This window comes from Vicugna pacos, chromosome 19, assembly GCF_048564905.1.
Source record: "Vicugna pacos chromosome 19, VicPac4, whole genome shotgun sequence".
In the NCBI taxonomy this organism is placed as follows: Eukaryota; Metazoa; Chordata; class Mammalia; order Artiodactyla; family Camelidae; genus Vicugna; species Vicugna pacos.
Window position 1 is genome coordinate 26,278,336 of NC_133005.1, and position 22,128 is coordinate 26,300,463.

Below are 22,128 nucleotides of genomic sequence, written 5' to 3' on the forward strand. Positions count from 1 at the left end.
GTAATTAGGTTTTTCTTTTTTTTTTTTTAATGGAGGTACTGGGGATTGAACCCAGGACTTCATGCAAGCTAGGCATGCACTCTACCACTGAGCTATACCATCCTGCCTAGTTTGTTGTATTTTTTAAATTCCACATATAAGTGATATCATACAGTATTTTTCTTTCTCTGTCTGACCTATTTCACTTAGCATAATACCTTTCAAGTCAATTCATGTTGTTGCAAATGGCAAATTTTCATTCTTTTTAATGGCTGAGTAGTATTCCATTGTATATGCATATACCACATCTTAATCCATTCATCTTTGATGGACTTTGGTTGCTTCCATATCTTGGCAAACGTAAATAATGCTGCTATAAACATTGACGTGCATATGTCTTTTCAAATTAGTGTTTTTGTGTTCTTCCAGGAATGGAATTGCTGGGTCATGTGGTAGTTCTATTTTTAGTTTTTTGAGAAACGTCCATACTGTTTTCCACAGTGGCTGCACGACAAACAATGTACAAGGGTTCCCTTTTCTCCACATGATGCTAACATTTGTTATTTCTGTGGTTTTTGTTTGTTTTTTGATGAAAGCCATTCTGACAGGTGTGAGGTGATATCTCATTGTGGTTTTGATTTGCATTGCCTTGATGATTAATGATGTTGAGCATCTTTTCGTGTACCTGCTGGCCAGCTTCATGTCCTCTTTGGAGAAATTTCTATTAAGGTCTTCTACTTATTTTTAAATTGGGTTGTTTGTGTTTTTTTGATGTTGAGTTATATAAGCTGTTCATATATTTTGGATATTAACCCCTTATCTGTTGTATCATTTGCAAATATTCTCTTCCATTCAGTAGATTGTCTTCATTTTGTTGATGGTTTCTTTAGCTGTGCAAAAGCTTTTAAGTTTGATTAGGTCCATTTGTTTATTTTTGCTTTTGTTTCCGTTGCATTAGGTGACTGATCCAAAAAAATATTGCTAAAATTTATGTCAAAATTTATGTGTTTTTTCTAGGAGTTTTATGATTTCCAGTCTTACATTTAGGTCTTTAATCAATTTTGAGTTTATTTTTGTACATGGTGTTAGAGAATGTTCAAATTTCATTCTTTTACATGTAGCTGTCCAGTTTTTCCAGCACCACTTACTGAAGAGACTGTCTTTTCTCCATTGTATATTCTTGCCTCCTTTGTCATAGATTGACCATAAGTGCATGGGTTTGTTTCTGGGCTGTCTATTCTGTTCCATTGATCTATGTATCTGTTCTTGTGCCAGTACCATACTGTTTTCATTACTGTAGCTTTATAGTATAATCTGAAGTCAGAGAGCATGATTTCTCCAGCCTTGTTCTTCTTCCTCAAGATTGTTTTGACTATTCAGGGTCTTTTGTGTTTCCATACAAATTTTAAGATTATTCATGCTAACTCTGTGAAAAAAGCCATTGATATTGTTATAGGGATTGCATTGAATCTGTATATTGCCTTAGTATGGCCATTTTAACAATATTAATTCTTCCAGTCCAAGAAAACAGTACATCTTTCTATCTGTTTGTGTTGTCTCCAGTTTCTTTCTTAGCAACATTTTTAAGCACTTATTGTGTACTAAGACTGTACGGAATACTTTAAATATATTATCTCTTTTTTCTTAACTGCATGCTTATTAAGCATGAAGCCAGACACTGGCAGGGATTCTATATTTATTGAGTGGATGTATGTAAAGATGGATGAAGAATGTCCAGCCTTTACCATAAGTAAGCATATTAAGTTTCCCAAACTAGTTCCCAGCTAATTGTGTAAGGTACAACTTACTTCCATTTATTTGTCCAAAGCTGCCACCCTTGAGATTTTTGGAAATCCCTTCCATTCTAGGTATTTGTGAATTCTTGACATTCCTCTCCTCCCATTTGGGATGGGGTCACATCATCACAGTCTCTTCAGTCCCCATCAGAAGGAAGAAGGTTCCCCCTCCCAATTCCCTGGACCATCTCAGTGGTTGCAGCCCAGAAGTTTATTCCAGGTGAGAATGAAGACCCTGGCGCACTATAGCTTTGAGAAGGTCAATACCCACTTTTCCATTTTCCTTCTTGCAAGTTCCCAGAGTTTGGTCAGTATCTGAGACCAGAGCAACACCCATGACTTTGGGCAGCGTGATGTGCCATAGAATCAACCCTGGATTTGAAGTGAGACCTGGACTTCAATCCCAGCTTTACCACTTAAAGCCTCTATTTGTGACCCTAGGCAGGTATTCCCCTTCTCTGAACCCAGCTTTTTCATCTATAAGTGAGGAATCTGAACAAATGAATCTTTGAGGTGCTCTTAACTTGAGCTTTCTGTAGTGCTAGAATTGGCTATCCTCTTTTCTGCTGAAAAAGAGTCAGAGGGAAGTGGCAGCTCAGTTCTTTGAGTTGGAATGAAGGTACATTTGGTCTCCTTTGGTCCAGCATCCTTGAAATTATCACTCAGATAAATGTCCTGAAATGCCATCCGTCAGTAGATACAAGAATTAAAACCCTGACTTAACCCAGAGAGCTTGAGGTAGTACAATATAGAAGCTTAAAGTGTGGGCTTTAGATTTGAGCACACCTGAGTAGGAATACTAGTTCCATCCACTAGTGTGGTCCCACCAGCTTTCCTTCTGAGCCTCATTTTACTCATCTATAACTAAGAATAATATTAGTATCTACCTAATAGGATTATAAGGGTTCAGTGAGCTATTACATGTAAAGTGCTTGTCACAGTGCCTGGCAGAAGAAACACATAAAAAATATTGGGATGCTTTTGAAAACTCTTCTTGCAAGTGCCAGATGGGAAAGGAGATAACAATAAACTGAGACTCAGATAAACAGCACAGGAGTACATATTAGTTTCCTGTGACTACTGTAACAAATTACGACAAACGTGGTGGCTTGAAACAACAGAAATGTATTTTCTCACAGTTCTGGAAGTCAGAAGTCTAACATTAGTTTCTGTGTGCCAAAATCAAGATTTTGGCAGGGCCACAGTCCCCCTGGAGGCCCGAGGGAAGAATCTGCTCCTTGCCTTTCTAGCTTCTCTTTGAGAAGGGAATGTTGTTGGAATTCCATGGCGTGTGACCATATCACTCCAATCTCTGCCTCTGTGTTCACATCACCTCCTCCTCTGCAGGTGTGTGTCACAGCTCCCTCTGCCTTTCTCTTATAAGGACACATGTGATTGCATTTGGGGCCCACCTGGATAACACAAGATAACCTCCCATCTCAAGATCTTTAACTTAAACACATCTGCAAAGACTCTTTTTCCAAATTTGGTATACTTACAGATTCCAGGGATTAAGATCTAATTATCTTTAGGGGGCCATTTTTTTTAGCCCAGCACAAGTACTAAACACTTTTCAGGTCTGGGCCCTTCCATGCTATGAAACTCGTCCAGGCCTAATTATCCTTCTCCATATAAGTCCTATAGCTTATCTTTTTGTCTCCATTCAAAAATGTTTGCACAGAGAGTGGGGCCAGGTTGCCTAGATTTGGTAATGATAGGTCTCTTTCGTGGGGGGGTGGTGTGTGGATAGGGAAGTAATTAGGTTTGTTTACTTAATTATTTCTTAATGGAGGAGATGGGGATTGAACCCAGGACCTTGTGCATGCTAAGCAAGCACACAACCACTGAGCTATACGCTCCTCTGACAGGTCTCTTTCCATGAGCAAGACTGCTCAATTTTCACAATTTTTCTGTCTTCTTTTTCTAGCCTGATGACAATATGCATTTCCACACTGTCATGGAACAAATATGATGATGACTTATATTTTCACAGTGTATATGGCTGATTTTATGGTTTCTCATGAGAAAAAAATCTTTTTTTTTTAAACCTTCTGGATCACTTAGGTCTCTTTTCTCCTAGCTTTACCTCTCACTCTGTGGTCACATTAGAGTCTAGAAAGTTGTAGTCCACGAGAGAAGTGTCAGTCTTGAACATTTACTCATGAAGATACTCAGAGTAAGTTGCCTAATCACTCTAAACCTTAATTTCCTGATTCAAAATCTGGAAGTTGACAATGCTGTAAAGGATTTCTGGGAATTAAATGGGATAGTGGTGAAAATTCTAGCACAGTGACTAAAACATATTAACTTCCTAGTAAATATTCTCTTCCTTACCCCCATTCCTCTTTTTCAAAAAAACAAAAGTAAGGGCGTATTAATTAGTTCCATTTATTGAACATCAGCCCCTAATTATCCAAGGTGATATAGGCAATACTTTCTGCCCTCAAAAGTTTGAAGCATATTGTTGGGCATACAATGAAGATTACAAAGTAGTCAAGCCATAGACCTTTCCCTTGAAGTGCTTGCAATTTTGATAGAAAGGAAAGATGTCTTTTGGAAAATACTTGGAATTACAGAGTGGTCAAGTCTTCTGTGGGTGTCTGGAGGACACTCAGATTGTATCAATAGCCAAGGTCAGGTTTCTTGGACTCTGTGCCAAGTGGAACAAGCCTTGGACTTGTGGTCAGAAGGCCTTGGTTCTCTTACTGGTTTAGTCACTGTCTCTGTGTGATCTTGGGCAAGTTACTTTCCATTCTGGGGATTCAGTTTCCAAATCTGGAAAATGAGAGGATGCAACTACCTCTCAGGACAATGAAAAATATTAACAGATTCATAGTTATTGCAAAAAAAAAAGTCAGAAAACAGAATTCAACACACACCAACTGCAGAAAATTTCCCCCGAAACAATCATGAAGCAGAATAAAACTGTAGGACAACACTTCAAGTGAAATTTGATTATTTGCAAACTGAATAATAATAGTAGGAAGAAGAAAAAGAAGAGAGAGAAGGAGAAGGCGGCAGCCAAAATACATTATTAATACCAAGCATTTACATAGCATTTACTATCTCCCACGCACTATTCTTGGTACTACATGCATCAGCACCGTTGGTCCTTACCACCATCCTCTGAGACAATAGTATTATTATTACCATTTTAAAGATTTAAAAAATTGAGGCACATATCTTAGAAACTGAAGAGAGGTTTAATAACAACCAATGTCTCACAGTGAATGAGTGGTAGAGCCAAGATTTGGACTGAGACAGTCTATACTCTACTGCATTGACGAAGTTAATGACAATTGTATAAATAAAGGACAATGCAGAATTAAAAAGTGGAGATCTGATTGACTTTTGCAGTGTCCCCTAGCTTTAGCTTCATGTCCCCTAGCTTTAGCTACATTCAACATTACCTTCCTTTTTGCTGGAAAGAGTAAACATTTCAATTCCCTGAAGCTGGATTCCAAGACATTTTAGTTCTCTTTTGACCCAATACTCTTGACTACTTTTAGCAGGGAAATATCTGGGAATTCCTATTCTAGCATCTAGAAGTTATGTGGTTCAAGAGGATTCTCCCAATTCCCAGAGCAGAGCTTGCATCCTACATACTTACAGACTGCCAAGAAATAACTAGTTTATTCCTAGAAATTTCCCTTCTCTTGCTTTACAGAAATGCTTGAATTTCCCCTGTCCCCAGCATATCCAAATTTTACAGCACATCAGAGCCCCAGACACATTTTGTAACATTCATGTTCCACATAAACTTGGACCTGTGGGTAAATCTGCCTAGAGAAAACTAGTCATCCTGGTTATACTTAGGAAAATACAGAATCAAGAAGTAACCACAAATGGTCTCACAGTCTGGTCAGTCCCAGACCCTGAGTCAGATTACAATCTTTGAGTATCTCAAGCCCTGAGAATGGTGTCCAACCCAAATGGGCAATTCAAAACAAAAATAATCTTATGCTATAAAAAAGGGAGGTGACAGCCAAAAGATGGAACCAAAGCAAACATCCATCAATGGATGACTGAATAAACAAAATGTGATATCAATACAATGGAATATTATTCAGCCTTTAAAAAGGATGGAAATTCTGACACATGCTACAACTTGGTTGAACCTTGAGGACATGATGCTAAATGAAATAAGCCAGCCACAAAAGAACAAATATTGTATGATACCACATATATGAGGTACCTAGAGTAGTCAAATTCACAGAGACAGAAAACAGAAGGGTTGCCGGGGCTGGGGATAAGGGCAATGTGTTATTATTTAAGAAGTACAGAGTCTCAGTTCTGCAAGATGAAAAGAGTTCAGGAGATGGTCGATGGTGATGGTTGTACAACATTGTGACTGTACTTAATGCCTTTGAAATGTATATTTAAAATGGTTAAAATGGTAAATTTTATGTCATATGTTTTTAACCACAATTTTCTACATTGAAAAATGGGGAAAAAAATAAATGGATAGTGGTGCAACAAATTTATGATTTTTTCCCCATGATATCTACTTCTCTGCCTTTTTGGAAATATCCAGTACTTTCAAAAATTTTTTGTTCTTATGGGGAGAGGGGTACATGCCTGCTTTGCTGATGCCCAAAGCAGATCCTTTCTCTGCCTATTTAATGATACAGAATTAGCCCAATACCACCCCAGGCTGAGGGAAGGAAGAGCATAGGATCCTATGGGGTACCCACCTCAGTCTACCCACTCTGTAGGTCCCAAACTCTGACACCAGAGAGAAGGAACAAAGCCTAATAGAGTGAAAATCCTCTCAGCAAATATTAATTGAGAGCTTTATAATAGTAACAGTGTCTGTTAAACTAAACTTACCAGTGTTAAGAAAACTATCTAAAACATGTGACTAAAGTAAAACGATGATTACGTGACCTTTTGATGTCACAATAGAGCATTGATTAGCGAGTCTACTTAAGAGTCATCTGCCCCTGAAGAGAAATTCAACATTATTTACACAACTGATGAGGGCCCAGACATTTTACAATTCTGTAACGTAGTGAGATATGATGATTTCCTTTTCTGTCTGGTACAGAAGATAATCCTAAAGGTTACAGTTTTATTACCCTGGAAGACATTAATCCATTTGTATATAATTTAGCAATCTCATTTCAAGATTTTTCTTTTTTCATTGACTATAAAACCCCCAGTTTTTTTAACATTTTTTATTGATTTATAATCATTTTACAATGTTGTGTCAAATTCCAGTGTTCAGCACAATTTTTCAGTCATTCATGGACATATACACACTCATTGTCACATTTTTTTCTCTGTGAGTTATCATAACATTTTGCATATATTTCCCTGTGCTATACAGTGTAATCTTGTTTATCTATTCTACAATTTTGAAATCCCAGTCTATCCCTTCCCACCCTCCACCCCCCCGGTAACCACAAGTCTGTATTCTCTGTCTGTGAGTCTATTTCTGTCCTGTATTTATGCTTTGTTTTTGTTTGTTTGTTTGTTTTTGTTTTTGTTTTTTAGATTCCACATATGAGTGATCTCATATGGTATTTTTCTTTCTCTTTCTGGCTTACTTCACTTAGAATGACATTCTCCAGGAGCATCCATGTTGCTGCAAATGGCATTATGTTGTCGGTTTTATGGCTGAGTAGTATTCCATTGTATAAATATACCACATCTTCTTTATCCAGTCACCTGTTGATGGACATTTAGGCTGTTTCCATGTTTTGGCTATTGTAAATAGTGCTGCTATGAACATTGGGGTGCAGGTGTCATCCTGAAGTAGATTTCCTTCTGGATACAAGCCCAGGAGTGGGATTCCTGGGTCATATGGTAAGTCTATTCCTAGTCTTTTGAGGAATCTCCACACTGTTTTCCATAGTGGCTGCACCAAACTGCATTCCCACAAAACCCCCAGTTTTAATAGTCTATTTTGAACTGGCTTGGTCATCCTGCTTGTCCCCTTATTAATGAGTTAAATGAAACTTTGACCTATGCTCACTGTCTATTTGCATGAGAATTATGTTTTCTAACATGCTGTGAAGTGCTTGACCCAGGGTCTGCCATTCAGTGTCAAGGATACTCAGCATGTTAAAAACATCCCCTTTGAGGGAATTTCTGTTTTATTCCCATTTCCCAGATGAGAAAGCTGGTGCAGAAAAAAGATGAAATAATTTTTGAAGGGCCAATTATGTGCCAGGCATTTTGCTGGTCACAATTTTCTTTCCTTCCCTGGATGTCCTATGTGCTGGTTCATCCATCCAATAAATATCTATTTAGCATTTACCAGGTGCCATGTACTCTGCCAGCCTCGTGTTACAGAAATGTTAAAACATATTCCCTGTCCTGCTTTTGGTATGAAGGAGAGATGCTTAAATAGATAATTCTCATGGAAAGAAGTTGTGATAAGGGGAAAGAGAGGGCTATAGTAGAACCAAGGGAATACCCAACACAGGCTAGTGGGCAGAAAGTCAGGGAAGGCTTCCTGGAGTCAGTGACTCCTACTCTAATAGGTGTTAGGTGGACCAAAGAAGGGGGTGAGAATTACCTCCAGATAAAGTCTCAATTTCTTACTGTAGTATGACAGACTCTTCATCAGACACCTGCTTACCTTTCACATCACTTCTCCCTCCTCACCACCTATTCTGTTTCAGCCACGCTTAAGAAGTACCAATTTCTGAAGCATGTTATATCCTTTCTCCTGTCATCTTATATTCTTTTGCACCTTCTTCTCCCTCTACTGAAACAACTCTTCCCCACACCTGCCCTACCCCCACTCCCATCCATCAGTTGTCCTGCAGGACCAGCTTAGGCATCACCTCCTCAGTGAAGTCTAGTCTGACCCTCAGGCTAAGTCAGAGGACTCCACTCTCACAAGCTAGATGCCCCCGATGCTCCCCAGCCCCAGTCCTCCACCGCCCTGGCCCTCTGTCTGAACACTTATCACACTGTATTATCATTGTCTGCCTATATGTCTATCTCCCCTGTTTGACTGTCTTGTCTGCTTCCTGAGGAGGGATCTTGTCTGCTTCACCACACAGGAAGTGCTCAATAAATGCCCACTGACTGAAAGAATGAAGCAGCATAAGAACAGCTTTAGAGGAAATCAAGGAAGATGAGATGGCTCTCAGAAGCTCTTGGAAATGACCTGTGAGCAATTCAGAGTAAGAGAAGCATAGAGTGTAGTAGCCATGGACTAAGATAACAAAAATAATACATGCCCAGAGCTGTACTAAGTGATTCACGTCTAACATCCTATTCTCACAACCCTATGAGACAGGTGGCAGGCCCTCAATCCAACAGCCAGCAAGTGGCCAAGCTGAGATGTGACCCCAGGCAGCTTTACCCCAGATCCCATCCTCTATGTTACACTCGATACCACCTCTGCTCTGGGTCCTGCGAGAAGGGAGTGGGCTGAGAAGAGGGCACCAAAATGCCCTGCAGGAGTTTATAGTCCAGGAGAGAAGACAAGGGGATAGAAGGTAACAATATAGTTACAATGCAGCTACAACAGGAGGCAACATTCTATTGGCTTTGTGAGAAGAGTGTTGTAGTGAGGGGCATCTAGGAAGGCTTTCAGAAGGAAGTGGTATCTGAGCAGGGCTTTAAAAGAGTGGGGAAGGTCTGGGGAAGTCTAGAGAAGAGCAGCAGAAGAGTAAAATATATGTTAAAAGGATAATCCCTCATGAAGAAGTTGTCCTTGGCAATGCAAGTTTAGTTTAACACTAGTCACTTAACTCATATGCCACATTAGCAAATTAAAGATGGAAAATCACATGATCATTTTATCAGCTAATGATAAAGGTCTTGAAAAACTCAAAACATTTATGACAAAAACTCAGCAAACTAGGAATAAAAGAACTCTTCCTTAATCCAATAAAGGGTATCTATTTTTTAAAAATAGAGCAAACATCATATTTAATGATTAAAATAAATGATTAAAAGATTAAAAATCTTCCTTTTTAAGCCAGGAAAATGACAAGAATACTCACTTATATTTTCTATCATTTCTATTCAACATGGCACTAGAAGTCAGAGACAAGACAATAGGTTATGAAAAAGAAACTATAAAAATTAGAAAGGAAGAAATAAAGCTGTCACTATCTACTAGTGATATGCCTATGCATATAGAAAATCCAAAAGAATGTACAAATAATTATTGGAATAAATAAAAGAATTAATTTTTTTAAAAGAGTTAATTAAGATTTTTAGATACAAAAGCAATGCAACAAAATTATCAGTATTTCTATATATCAGCAATAAGCAATTAGAACACGAAATTTCTTTTCAATAACATTTTATAATATGAAGGACCTGGAGAAAAATCTGACCAAGGGTGGGCAAGATGTCTAGAAGAGAAACTTAGCTAACCCTGGGAGACAACAAAGGAGATGTAAATAAATGAAGAAATATACTCTACTATGCATTGGATAACTCAGTATTGTGAAGATGTCAATTTTCCCCAAAGCCATCAATTGCAATACCAACTAAAATTCCATCCACTTGGTAAAATAATTCTAAAATTTATGTATGTAAGTTCAATATTCAAAAATAGCCAAGACACTCTTGAAGAACAAGGTGGGAAGACTTGACCTGTAAGATATAGATATGTATTATAAGTCTATACAATTTCAATAGGCCATTGAAACAAAAGAATCACTTCTACTCAAGTCAGAGACGTCACTGCAGATCAGTAAGGAAGGGCAGACTTTCAATAAGCGGTGCTGGGACAACTAGATATCCACATGAAGGAAATTCATTTTGACCTTTATTTCATACCAGACACCTAAAGGTGAAACACAAAACTATAAAGCTTTTTAAAGTAAATAGGAGAATATCTTCATGACCCCAGGGTAGGGAAAGATGTCTCACACAGGCACAAGAAGCATGAACTAATAGAAGAGATGATAAAATTAACCATCTTAAAATTTGGAACTTCTGTTTATCTGAAGACAAGATGAAGAAAGGGAAAAGATAACATTTGTGTGCTCTGTGTTTAGGAAACCAAGAGGAGCAGATTGATTTGGCTGAGACTGGAATACATGGAAAGATAAGGCTGGAAAGATGCGTTGGAGCCAAGCCCCAAACACCAGGTTCCCACCACTTGCTAGGCAGGCAAGAGCCGGAATCATTCTGACTGTACAGGTATCTTTTCACATTTCCTAAGTTGGGATGTGGGAGTGGGTACAGGAGGAAATCTTGAGTAAGATTCTTATCTATTCCTTTACTTCCCCTTCCGGAAATCCTACTTCACGTCCACCCTCCATTCTTCCTGCTGCAGGGTCAGTTCTGTCTGTCCCCCCTAAGGCCAAGTTCCTTTCTTATGTCTCCTACCTACTGAATAGGTACTATGTTCTGGCACTTTGTATGAATCATCTCATTTTTCCTCTTAGGATCGTCTCTAATAGCTACAAAAGCATGTTTGGGATACAGCTCACCTGCATTTGAGTCCCAGATCTATCTTTACTAGTTGGGTATCTTCCAGCAGGTCAGTTCACTGTTCCGTGCCTCTGTGTCCTTATCTGTAAAATGGGAGTAATGGCCGTGTCGTCAAACTTCTCATAAGGCACTAGTGAGAATAAAACACAAGTACTCTGCTGACTTCATACGGTTCCTAGCACACTGTCAGCTTCCAATATATGCTATTATTACTATTCCCTGTCCTAAGGGGGCAGTGATCTCTGAAGGGACCACACCTTGTTATCTGTTGTTATATGAGTTGGGCCTGGCTGGTGAAACTGCCTATCTTCAGTAGCTGACAGAGAGGGAGAGGCCTGGTCCTCTGAAGTCCAGCTGGGCACACTGCCAGTCCCTAGCTCAGCCTGCGGCCCTGGCAGGGCCTCTCCTCACCCTTGGGAGCCACACCAGTGCTGACCCCACTCAGCTTCCTGTCTCCCTTATCTTCCCCAGCATGTGCTTTCTGGAGTGGGAAATGCTACTACTTACTTCCTTCACTTCCCTTTGCTCAACAGGACCCTCATTCTTTAGGGCTCAGTAAATCCCAGCGGCTGGCCCTGTGCCCACACTTCTCTGTGGTTTACTGCCCCTCGGTCTCCTGGGCCAGATGCAGCAGAGGCTCTGGCTCCAACTGCAGCATTTCTTGTCTCTTCCCCACCCCCAACCCTGGGCTTAGAGGGGGGATGGGGACACCCCTCAAGCTGCCCCCAACTCACTAGCTTCCCTACCCCCAATACTCTCTTCCTTCTCTCTGTACCCAATCCCATACCCCATCCTCTTTGAGCTCAAATCTCTGCTCTGCACTTCTCGACTCATCCAAAAAGCTTCTGTGCTTTAATAATCTAACCTGTCACACGGAGAAAATAAGCCTGGTGCTGTCTGCCTAGAGGAAGCAATAAAGGCCTAGCACTCAGTACAAAGTTTTGGCATGTTTTATATTACATATAACAGAAATATTCAAGCATGGTGGAAGTATGTGTTCAAAACTATATTGATGGAGTGATCTCTCCCAATTTTGAGATACTATGTGGTTGTTAAATTCACAAACTTTGGCATGAGAGAGATGTAGGTTCCAATTATAGCTTCTACTGTATGACCTTAGGTAAGTCACTCTCTCTCTCAAAGCCTTTTTTAGTAAAATGATGTTAATGGAACCTACCTGGTAGGGCTGGCATATGAATGAAGTGAGATGATTTATGTAAAGAATTTAACACTGTTCCTAGCCAAGATAAAAGTGACCTATGATAATAGTTGTTGTCACTGCTATTTAATTTTCAGGGCACGGTGTGTAAGGTGTGTGTTTGGGAAAGAGCTATTGATGATGTCACTTACCTCCACCGCAGATCTCAGTGTGGTGAGCCCTGTGCATACTGGTGTGGATCCTCTTTAATCCCAGTGACCCAGGCCCTACCTGCTTAGATGGAAGACTCACAGCCCCCAATTTCAAACTGGTTCAATCCTGTACTTTATTACCCTCCAACCCAAAGCACCCTCCTAGCTCACAAGGGAGAAAAAAGGCAAAGCAAAAATGTACAAACTCACTAGGAATCAGATGAAGCAAAGTAAAACCAAAACAAAGTGCCATTTTCCACCCAATCATCTGACAATGCCAAGGGCTGGCAGGGAAGAGGAGCGAGGGAAATCTCGCCCACTCACTGAGATATAAATTTGGCCCAACCTTTTTGGAAAGCAGTTTGGCAATATCTAGTCAAACTGAAGACGCACATACCCTATGACTCAGGAATTCCACTTCCAGGTTTGCACCTACAAAAACTCCCACATATGCACAAGAAAACGTTTACAAGAATATTCATACCAGCACTGTTCATAATAGCAAAATACTGGGGAGGGGGGCAGAAGAGGGGGAGTCTGTATTTATCTATTCTTCTGTTGTTAGACACTAAATTCCAGTGTAGTCATAAGATAGCATATTCTAGAGCAGTGGAAATTAATGGACCTACACATGGCAACATGGATGAATCTTATTAACATATCAGGTGAGGGGGTGGGGGCATAGCTCAGTGGTAGAGTGTGTGCATAGCATGGGTGAGGTCCTGGGTTCCATCCCCAGCACCTCCACCAGAAAAAAGAAAATCAATGAAATTCAAAAAAAAAAAAAAAGCCAAGTAAAAAAAGCAAGTTGCAGAAGCATATGAGCACTTCAATACCATTTACATAAAGTTCAAGCTAAGTGACCTCATGCTCTGCTTCATTATGCATTTGAAAGTTTACATATTACTTAGGGATATATGCATATGTCATATAAGTATACAGAAATATAAGGATGTAAAAAATAGGAAATTCTGATTCGTGGTTACTTTGGTAGTGGGGCAGGGGTGTGAGAGACACGATGGAGAGGAGTACCGAGGGGGCTTCAATTAAACTGCTAATATTTTGTTTCTTATGCTGCGTAGTAGGGACATGTATGTTTGTAATAAAATTCTTCAAGCATGAGTTAATTCTTCAAATATAAAGTGTTTCACAATAATTTTTTATAAAAGGCAAGACAATATAATTGGCAGTGATTTAAGTCCTTCCACTTTTCCTAAGTCACAGTCCAGGAAAACAAGGCCCCCATTCTCCTTCTGACTAGACCATTTTGATAAGCTGGAAAAACACTTTGTCATTTCTATGTTGATTTGCAACAACTGAGAGGTGAGAATGGACACTCTTGCATATATTCTGCTCAGAGAATGGGAGCCTGGTACATGCCCAGGGCTTTCTCCAACTCTACTATGACATTATCTCTCCCTCCAAGAAACAGTGTATAAAATAAAAAATCAGAATCCCCCTCACAGCCCTTTATCTAATCCCATTCCCCAGAGGTAATCTCTATTGAGGGTACCCTTCCAGCATTTTTCCTATGCATATACAAATACATAGAGATATGCACATACAAATTTTTGCATCTAAGAATCGAATTATATACGGATTACTTGGACAGAAATAAAAAATTTAAACTAAAAATAGATGGAATTATACTATACATTATCATTCCATACTTCTTTTTCATTTATCAAAGTTTCCTGCCAACACATCCACTCATAATGATCTGCCATCTTCTTCGACCACAATTTGTTTCTTAAACTTTTATTTTTAATTCAACAAAAGATATATGATCACATTCTAGATGCAAATTTTCCAAACAATACAGATAGACTGATAAAACCCTTCACAAAATAGGGTGAAAAAGATTTTCACAAGATTGCCATCCCTAACTCTTAATCTCAGGACCCTCCCTGGAGATAAACCACTGCTATATTTGATGTACATCCTTTCAGATTCATTTACTCCCATAAAATACTAGGTTGTTTTGTTGTCGTGTGTGTGGCTGACACACAAATGGTTCTAAACTGTATATAATATTCTGTAACTTACTCTTGGAGGTTTATATCATAACTCTCTCATGACTGACTCATTCAGTCATTCATTAGCTGATATTTATTATATTATTTATTATGTGCACTATTCTAGATACAGTAGCTAACAAGATGGACAGCCTCTATTCTCATGGAGCTTACATTCTGATGGGACATTCAGACAATAAACATGTAGATGAATAATGTAATTCCAGGTAGTGCTAAGTGATATGATGAAAATAAAGTGGGGATTGGGCAGGGAAGGTGATTTTTTAACAAGTGCATAATTCTCCACAGTATAGATTATCATAGTTTGGGGGTGGGACTTCCCAATTTTTCTACTTGCTTCCTAAGAGTAAGAAATAAATTTTATACTGTTATCCAAAATCCATCATAGACACATACACACACAAAACCAAAACACACACAGATACAGCTGAACAAATATTTCATGAAATAATACCCTTACCAAGGGTGATGCACTGAAAATTTTTACACTGCTCTATTTTACTTACAGAAAAAACCCTGCTAATCATGTCCTGCCAAATTGTTTGTTTTCATTGCTCACTAACAGATGGTGACCTCAGTTTGAAAAATACGGCTTTAAGTTACTAATCTTCTGTTGAGAATTAGATTGTTCATAATTCCCTCCTGTTGCAAACAATGCTGCCTGAAGCTGCTTTATACTCAATTTGTGACTATTTCTGAGAGCAAGATCCCTGATTGTGTAATTACTATTTACTTAAAATTCCGAAAAAATGCAGCCAGCATGCTGGAAAGCTGAATTCTAACCCCGGATCTGTCACCACCATGATGTATAAGCTTTGGGCAATTCCCTACATCTCTCTGGGCCTCAGTTTCCCCATCAGGAACCTGTTGATCTCAACACCCTAGAAACTGCTCTAATTTGAAAACAGATGCCCCACCCCCTGACTCAGAGAGGGCAGGACTTCTCTCCCGGCCCTTCTCCCCCTTTTCCGCTCCGTTCCTCAGAAGCGGCCCACAGAAAAGGGAAAAGGCAGGTCTGGGCTGGAGAGTGCGCTGCAGGGCGGAGCAGAGGGAGGGCAAGAGGGTGGCCGGCCCCCCGGTAGGAAATGAGACAGGGCAGGAATAACACTTTATAAGCTGCCGCCCTCTTTCTCTTCCCATGCCCTGGCCACCTTCCAGCCTCCCCTGTCTAGCCTCCTCCCTCCCAGACAGCGCTCACTTCTTTTTCCCCTAGGCTGCAGCCAGCTGGAGCCCCCAGCCTGCCAGAGCCAAGAGCCCAGGTGGGGTCAAGAACCGAAGCTACAGGATGTTGACAACGTTGCTGCCACTGCTGCCTCTACTGCTCCTGCCCGGCTGGGCCCTCTGTAGCCAGGAAGCCTCAGGTGGTGAGTCAAGGGGACAGCTCCTGCCTCGGGATGGTTCTGGAGATTCTGAGCCTGTCTGGGTACATGGGCAAGACCAGAGGAGAGCTTATCCCACTGTGTCTGTATCTACAGCCAGCTGGATCTCTGTGTAGACCAGACAGGGTCCTGAGAACTGGTCTGTGTCCCAAAGCCAAGGTGAAGAAGTACAGTTCAGCTCTGTGTGGGGACGGGGCGGTGGGGGCGGGGGGAGGAAGGGGAGGCTGGGGAGGAACAAGACTGGGAAAATAGGAAAGGGACTGGTAGAAAGGGGTAGGGGGAATTAGCCGAAGGAAGAGAGGAGAGACGGGGCAAAGTCTGGAGATGGAGATCTGAGGGTGATGGTGGATAAAGGTGAGTCTAGGGAATATGGAAAGAGACTCAGAAATGAGAGAAAAGATGGAAGAAATGGGAGACACTAGGAGAACTGACAGAAGACTTGGGGAAAGACTGGGGCTGGGATATGTGGGGCAAAAGAGGAGACAAGAGAAGGTAGAGGAAGACTAGGGGGAGTTGGTGAGGTGAAACTCGGGGGAAAGACTAGCTGTGGTCAGTAGGAGAACTCGTGGGGGATCAGGCTGCCTGAAGCAGTTCCAGTTAAGCAGAGAAGGGGAGTTATTGGCCTGCACTGTAATCACATAGGGACCTCCTCTCCCCTCTCCCACAATCTCTGTATCTTCAGTCTCCCCCTCAGAGAGGGAGAAAATAACGAGTATTCAGTGAGTGCTTGCTGTGGTTAATAAGTGTATGGATTCATTAAACTCTCACAAAATCTTTACAAGGTTACCCACGCAAATAACTTATTCACATCTGCAGACACAGAGCACAACTTCTCAGATTCAAACCTGGACAAGACACACCCCCCACACACACACACAGATGTACAACCCCAGACTCATCCCCTCCCCCAACACTCTGTGGGCGCCAACTCTGTGCCAGGCCTTTAGGGGGGTGTGGGAAGAAGAGATAACCAGACATGATTTTGTTTCCAAAAGATCAGCCCCAGTGCCTGACGAGCCAAATAACCCAGAGACAAGGTCTTGGAGCTTAGAACAAAAGAGGCAGCTTTATTACTTTGCCAGGCAAAGGGGACTTACAGCAGGCTAGTTCCTTCAAAACTGTGAACCCACCTTGGGGATGGGGCAGCGTGGTTATATAGCCATAGCTCAAACAATAAAGCATTGATAACAATCAACAGAATCATTTTCTCATCAGAAGACTTAGAATGGCATCATGATGTCTTCAGGCAACCCATTCTGTCACCTTTTCAATCTCTATCTCATAAGCACTCAAGGTGTGGTTTTCTTGGTAGTTAGCCTACTTTGTAATGTTACAGTTCTGTGACCTTCTCCCTGGAGATTGACTCAGAGACCAAGCATGATTATAGCTTTTGAATAAAGTAGAAATAGTAAGATCAATAGCTTTAGTTTCAACAGTGGGCCTGGAACTGTGAGTAGCACCTGATCAGTCAGGTCAGTTGACCGTTTAAGGGCAAGCATAAGAATAAGCAATCTGTTAGCCTAAGTGCGGCCATTTTATTAATCCTCCTTCAATTCCATAGCCTAGAGGAACCCAGTGTAGCCTGTGTGTTTAAAGACAGTTATACAGAATCTGGGAATCACTGCAACTGATCTGCTGTGTCTGAGAAGGTAAAGAGAAGAAACATTAGGAAAACTTCTCCAAAGAGAAGGCAAAAAGAGCTGGATCTTAAAGCATGAATAGAAATTTGCCAGGATACAGAGCAAGCCTGACATGTTATTCACATGTCAGCCAAAAGGTAGCATGAGGGACTCCAAGTACTTTGATACACTATCTAATCACCTCGAAGAGTCCAAAAAAAAAGGGCCGGTGGGGCCTGGTCTTCCGCAGCCTTGAATGGCAGGCTAAAGACTTTGGACCTGATTCTACCGATAGATATTCTATGGGGAAGCTGTATAGCTGAGTGGCTAAGAACGCTGGGTCAGGCTGCCTGCACTCAAACCTTGGCTCTGCTATGCCGCTGTGGCCTATTTTCCATGTGGACTGGGGTTAATAATAGTAGCTACATCAAGTTAATGGGAGGAAGGCACAAATAAGATAATAATGCATATAAAGTACAGTGCCCAGGTCACAATAAACACTTAATGGTTATTATTATTAATATTATTGATAGGGGAGTGTGTCCCTGGAGAATTTTAAGCAGGAGAAGGACATAAACTTACTTCCAGGCTAGGTGGAGGTCAGATTAGAAGGGATGAAACTGAAAAATGAGTGGAGGAGAATGAGGAAGGAAGTTACTACTCTGGTCCAGATGAGAACCTGAAGCAGGGCTGCGGTCAGGAGACAGAGAACAGGAGATGGAATTGGGATTTCATTGTAGCTCAGGATTTGCTAACCAGCCCGAAACGGAGGGGGCGGGAAGGAAGGGGTGAGAGAAAGAAAGATCAGAGTGGCTCTTCCACCAACTGTCTGGATTACCCTGGGGCAAGTGGCTTCTGCACTTCTGGCCTCAGTTTTCTCATCTGTAAAACAAAGATAATAACCCGTGTCCTGCCCTCCTATTAGGATTACCGAGAGCGTCAAATGGGAGGAAGAGTGGGAGGACACTTATTGAAGGGCCTCGAAGGTGGGCGGCCGACCTCTGGGTGGGGTATTATTATCTCGGGTTACATGTCCACCCCTCCCACGCTGGCCTGGGCTCGACGCGCTGACTCCTGCCTCCAGGCCCGCAGGACCTCCACATGCTCCAGGTCTCCTACTTCCGCAATCCCTCTCAAGTGTGGCACCAGGGAAACGCCACGCTGGGGGGGGTTCTGACGCACGTGCTGGAAGGTCCGGGCAACAACGTCACGATCGAACAGCTGCAGCCCTTGCAGGAGCCCGAGAGCTGGACGCTCACAAAGAACCGCCTGGTGCGCTACCTGCAGGAGTTCCTGGGCTTGGTGCAGGTGGTGCACCGCGAGCGGGGCGTGGCCTGTGAGTGGAGCGCGCAGGGGCGGGGCTTGTGAGAGTGGGCCCTTGAGGTGGGAGGCGTGGCCAATGGGCGGGACCTAACGGTGGAGGGGTGGGCAGAGGAGGCTAGCCTGTGGAAGAACAGGGCGGGGCCTTATCAAGGAACCCAGTTTGGGGATGCCCTGAAGGGACGTGGTCTTTTTGCGTTTGCTAATTGCTGGGTCGGAGCTTCAGGCTGGAGAGGAGTGGGTGTCCTAGCTGACGTACCATCTGCCAGGCCCTCGTCCTGCTGGCATAATCTCGGGATAGTCTCTGTTCCAACGCCCTGTCCCTGATCCACTCTGAACCCCAAAACACACTTCTCCCTGGCGGTCTTTCCCCTAAACCTGGCACCCTTTCCACACAGCCCCCTGACTCTGAATCTCCTATCCACAGTTCCTCTGACCATTCGCTGCTTCCTGGGCTGCGAGCTGCCTCCTGAGGGCTCTAGAGCCCATGTCTTCTTCGAAGTGGCTGTGAACGGGAGCGCCTTTATAAAATTCCGGCCAGAGACAGCCTCATGGGTGGCAGAGCGTCAGGCATCCTCCACAGTGGTCACTTACACTCTGGAGCAGCTCAACAAGTACAATCGTACTCGGTACGAACTGCAGGAATTTCTGCAGGACACCTGTGTGCAGTACGTGCAGAAACACATCACGAATAACTCGAAAGGTATGGGATTGGGGAGGGGCCTGTGTGTTGGGTGGGTTGTTCCAGGCAAATAGATGGATCTGAAGGGTGGATACCTTGAGCAAGAGGAGACCCAGGGCCAGAGGTTTGGGACAGAGTACACAGGCCCTATGTATATTGGTGAACAAGCCCCCTTTCTTTGGGGATGAAATCAAACTATGGACTTCTTGGGAGTATGTTCTTCAAGCTAACCCTCTGCATGTTCTGCAGGGAGCCAAACAGGCCACTCCTACACTTCGCTGGTCCTGGGCATCCTGGTGGGCTGTTTCATCATCGCTGGAGTGGCTGTAGGCATCTTCCTGTGCACAGGTGGACGGCGGCAGCGCTAATGACTCTCCAGCCCCTTCCGGAAAAGGGCTAGACTGATGAAGGCTGGCAAGGGAAGATCTCAGCTCACTGCAGAACCATACAGATTCCCCATCTGGAGCATTATATTCCAGAAGATTTGGAGTAGCAGCTCATTTCTTCAAGATCTGCCCACCAAGAGTTTGGGGGAGGAAAAGGGAGGAGCCTAAGTAGACAAGATACTTGGTTTGCTAAGAACCTAAGAACTTGCATACTTTGCTGAATTGGTCTGAAAAGTGAATGCTTATCAGTATTTGTGGAAAACAGATGATGGAGTTGGGGCAGTGGGTGTGGTCTATGGCCCATCTTCCAAAGATAGAGTCACCTGAGTCATTCAAAACACATAAACAAATAAAACAAGTCATCCACAACCCTAATAACCAACATTCAGTGCTTCCAGGTGTGTTAGACTTGGGACAGGACACTGGTACAATAGTGGTAGAAATAACCAGAAAAATGGTGGAAGCATAAAATCCAAATAATATGGGAGTGAGGAGTTATTAATTAATATAAATAAATTCCTTACTTATGTATATGGAATTATTATTTCCTCTACTTTGCAAACTTTTGGGAAAGTAGCCTATGCCCTTTGCTTCTACTTCCTCATCTCTCACTCACTCTTCAATCCACTGCAATCTGACTTCTCTGTAAACTGCTCTAAGATCATTAATGACCTCTAAGTGTGAAACCTTCATCTTCCATGATATCTGCAAAGTTTTACTTTGTGGACTAGGACTCTCTTTTTACCCTAACTTCTGAGATAGCAGGCTTCTAATTTTTAACAACTCTTCTGGCCATTCAGTCAATCCCTTTGCCTATCTCATCTTTCTCAATTCACCTTTGAAATGCTGGCTTCCTTAGAACTCCATTTTTTAGCTCCTTTTGTTCCCCTTTCAACTATACCTTTTCCAGTGACTTTCCATGACTTCAAATACCAGCTATATGTGGTGGTTTCCATGGGGAAGCAATGTCATAATGTCTTTGAGAGCATGTGTTTTGTCATCAGAAAGATGAGTTTTACTTCTTTGAGCTAGGCATTTAACCTCTTCAAGTCTCAGTTTCTTCATAAACAAAAGGTATAATAAAATATGCAAAAAGGGTATAATAAAAACAATGCCTACCTCACAGAGGCATTTTGAGTATTAAATAAGATAATATATATAAAATAATATATGCATACTCAATACTCACTTGCTCCTGACCTCCAGACCCCCCCATTTGCCTTGATTCTTGAAAATCATCTCTATGTTAATATTTTGCAGACATTTCAGAGTCGACATATTCAAAATGAAATTCCTTATCTTTCTCCCCAAACTTGTTCTCTCTTCTTTTGTTTACTCTCAGTTAAAAAGAATTACTATCAAATCGTATCAATGTAGAGGCCTCAGTGTTAAACTTTGTTTACTCTCTCTTCATCTGCACCTACAAAATACAATATCTGTAGACTCTGTTCCCTCCTTTCCACTCCATTGCTTTTATTCAAGATACCATAATTCATCTCTTTCTTTGTGGTAGGCATAGAGGTGTGCCACCCAATTCCACCTTCAAGGAAAGTCTTGCTGTTCACCTACAAGGAGCATAGTCAACAGATAACCTCCAGCTTCTTCAGTTCCTTCAGTGTCTGCCTCATCTGCAAAGAACAGTCCTGCATGAGGGGATGCTCATTCAGTGACTGAGCAAAGCAGGGGTAAAAAGGTTCAGCCATTCTGGCCCACTGCAATTCTGATGAGCTGTATTCACTCCCAGCTCCTTGACAGGTTGGCTGGGTCTTTGTTGGCTCTACACTGCAGTTTGACTTCTTCCTCTATTCAATCTTGCTTCCTCCCCCTAGGTAATATCTTGCACCTCAAACTCTGTCTCAGCATCAGCTTCCAGGAAACCCAACCTGTGACTGACAATTTCTCTCTCTGTCTCCAAACTGAGAAAGTCTCTCAGTCTTTTGACTGGACCATGGCAATAGCCTCCTCCTAATTTTTCTCCTGGCCTCTGCCATAGCTAGATGGAGGGGAAAAGGGAAAATTATAGTTATCTTTGGCTTCTCTTGTGGGAGGTGATACCCTATCTTCCATTAAGATTCACACAGAAGAAGAGGTTTCAGATGTAGGGAAAACAAAAAACAAAACAAACCCCTAAATTTTCACTGTATCTCTCACCATCAATTTATTTACT

General features: G+C 41.9%; 1 protein-coding gene and 1 long non-coding RNA gene across 3 annotated transcripts in view; one reads left to right on the plus strand and one right to left on the minus strand.

Moving 5' to 3' along the window:
* Window positions 1-6,942: 6,942 nt before the first annotated feature.
* LOC140687419 (uncharacterized) overlaps window positions 6,943-22,128 on the minus strand; it is a 76,590-nt gene continuing 61,404 nt past the window's right edge. The window contains exons 3-4 of the long non-coding RNA XR_012061699.1: window positions 11,189-11,272; window positions 6,943-7,445 (exon numbers count right to left, since the gene is read on the minus strand). This is a non-coding gene — a long non-coding RNA (uncharacterized lncRNA). The remainder of the gene's footprint in view (window positions 7,446-11,188; window positions 11,273-22,128) is intronic.
* On the plus strand, window positions 15,530-20,492 carry PROCR (protein C receptor). Of its 2 annotated transcripts, none has more exons than XM_072944103.1 (5): window positions 15,530-15,584; window positions 15,789-15,939; window positions 18,658-18,909; window positions 19,321-19,596; window positions 19,825-20,492. In XM_072944103.1, exons 2-5 carry the CDS (start codon window positions 15,861-15,863, stop codon window positions 19,941-19,943), a joined length of 726 nt encoding a protein of 241 aa, XP_072800204.1. In that variant the 5' UTR covers window positions 15,530-15,584; window positions 15,789-15,860; the 3' UTR covers window positions 19,944-20,492. The 2 variants fall into 2 exon arrangements, with proteins under 2 accessions (XP_072800204.1, XP_072800205.1); XM_072944104.1 differs by lacking the exon at window positions 15,530-15,584 and adding an exon at window positions 15,639-15,653.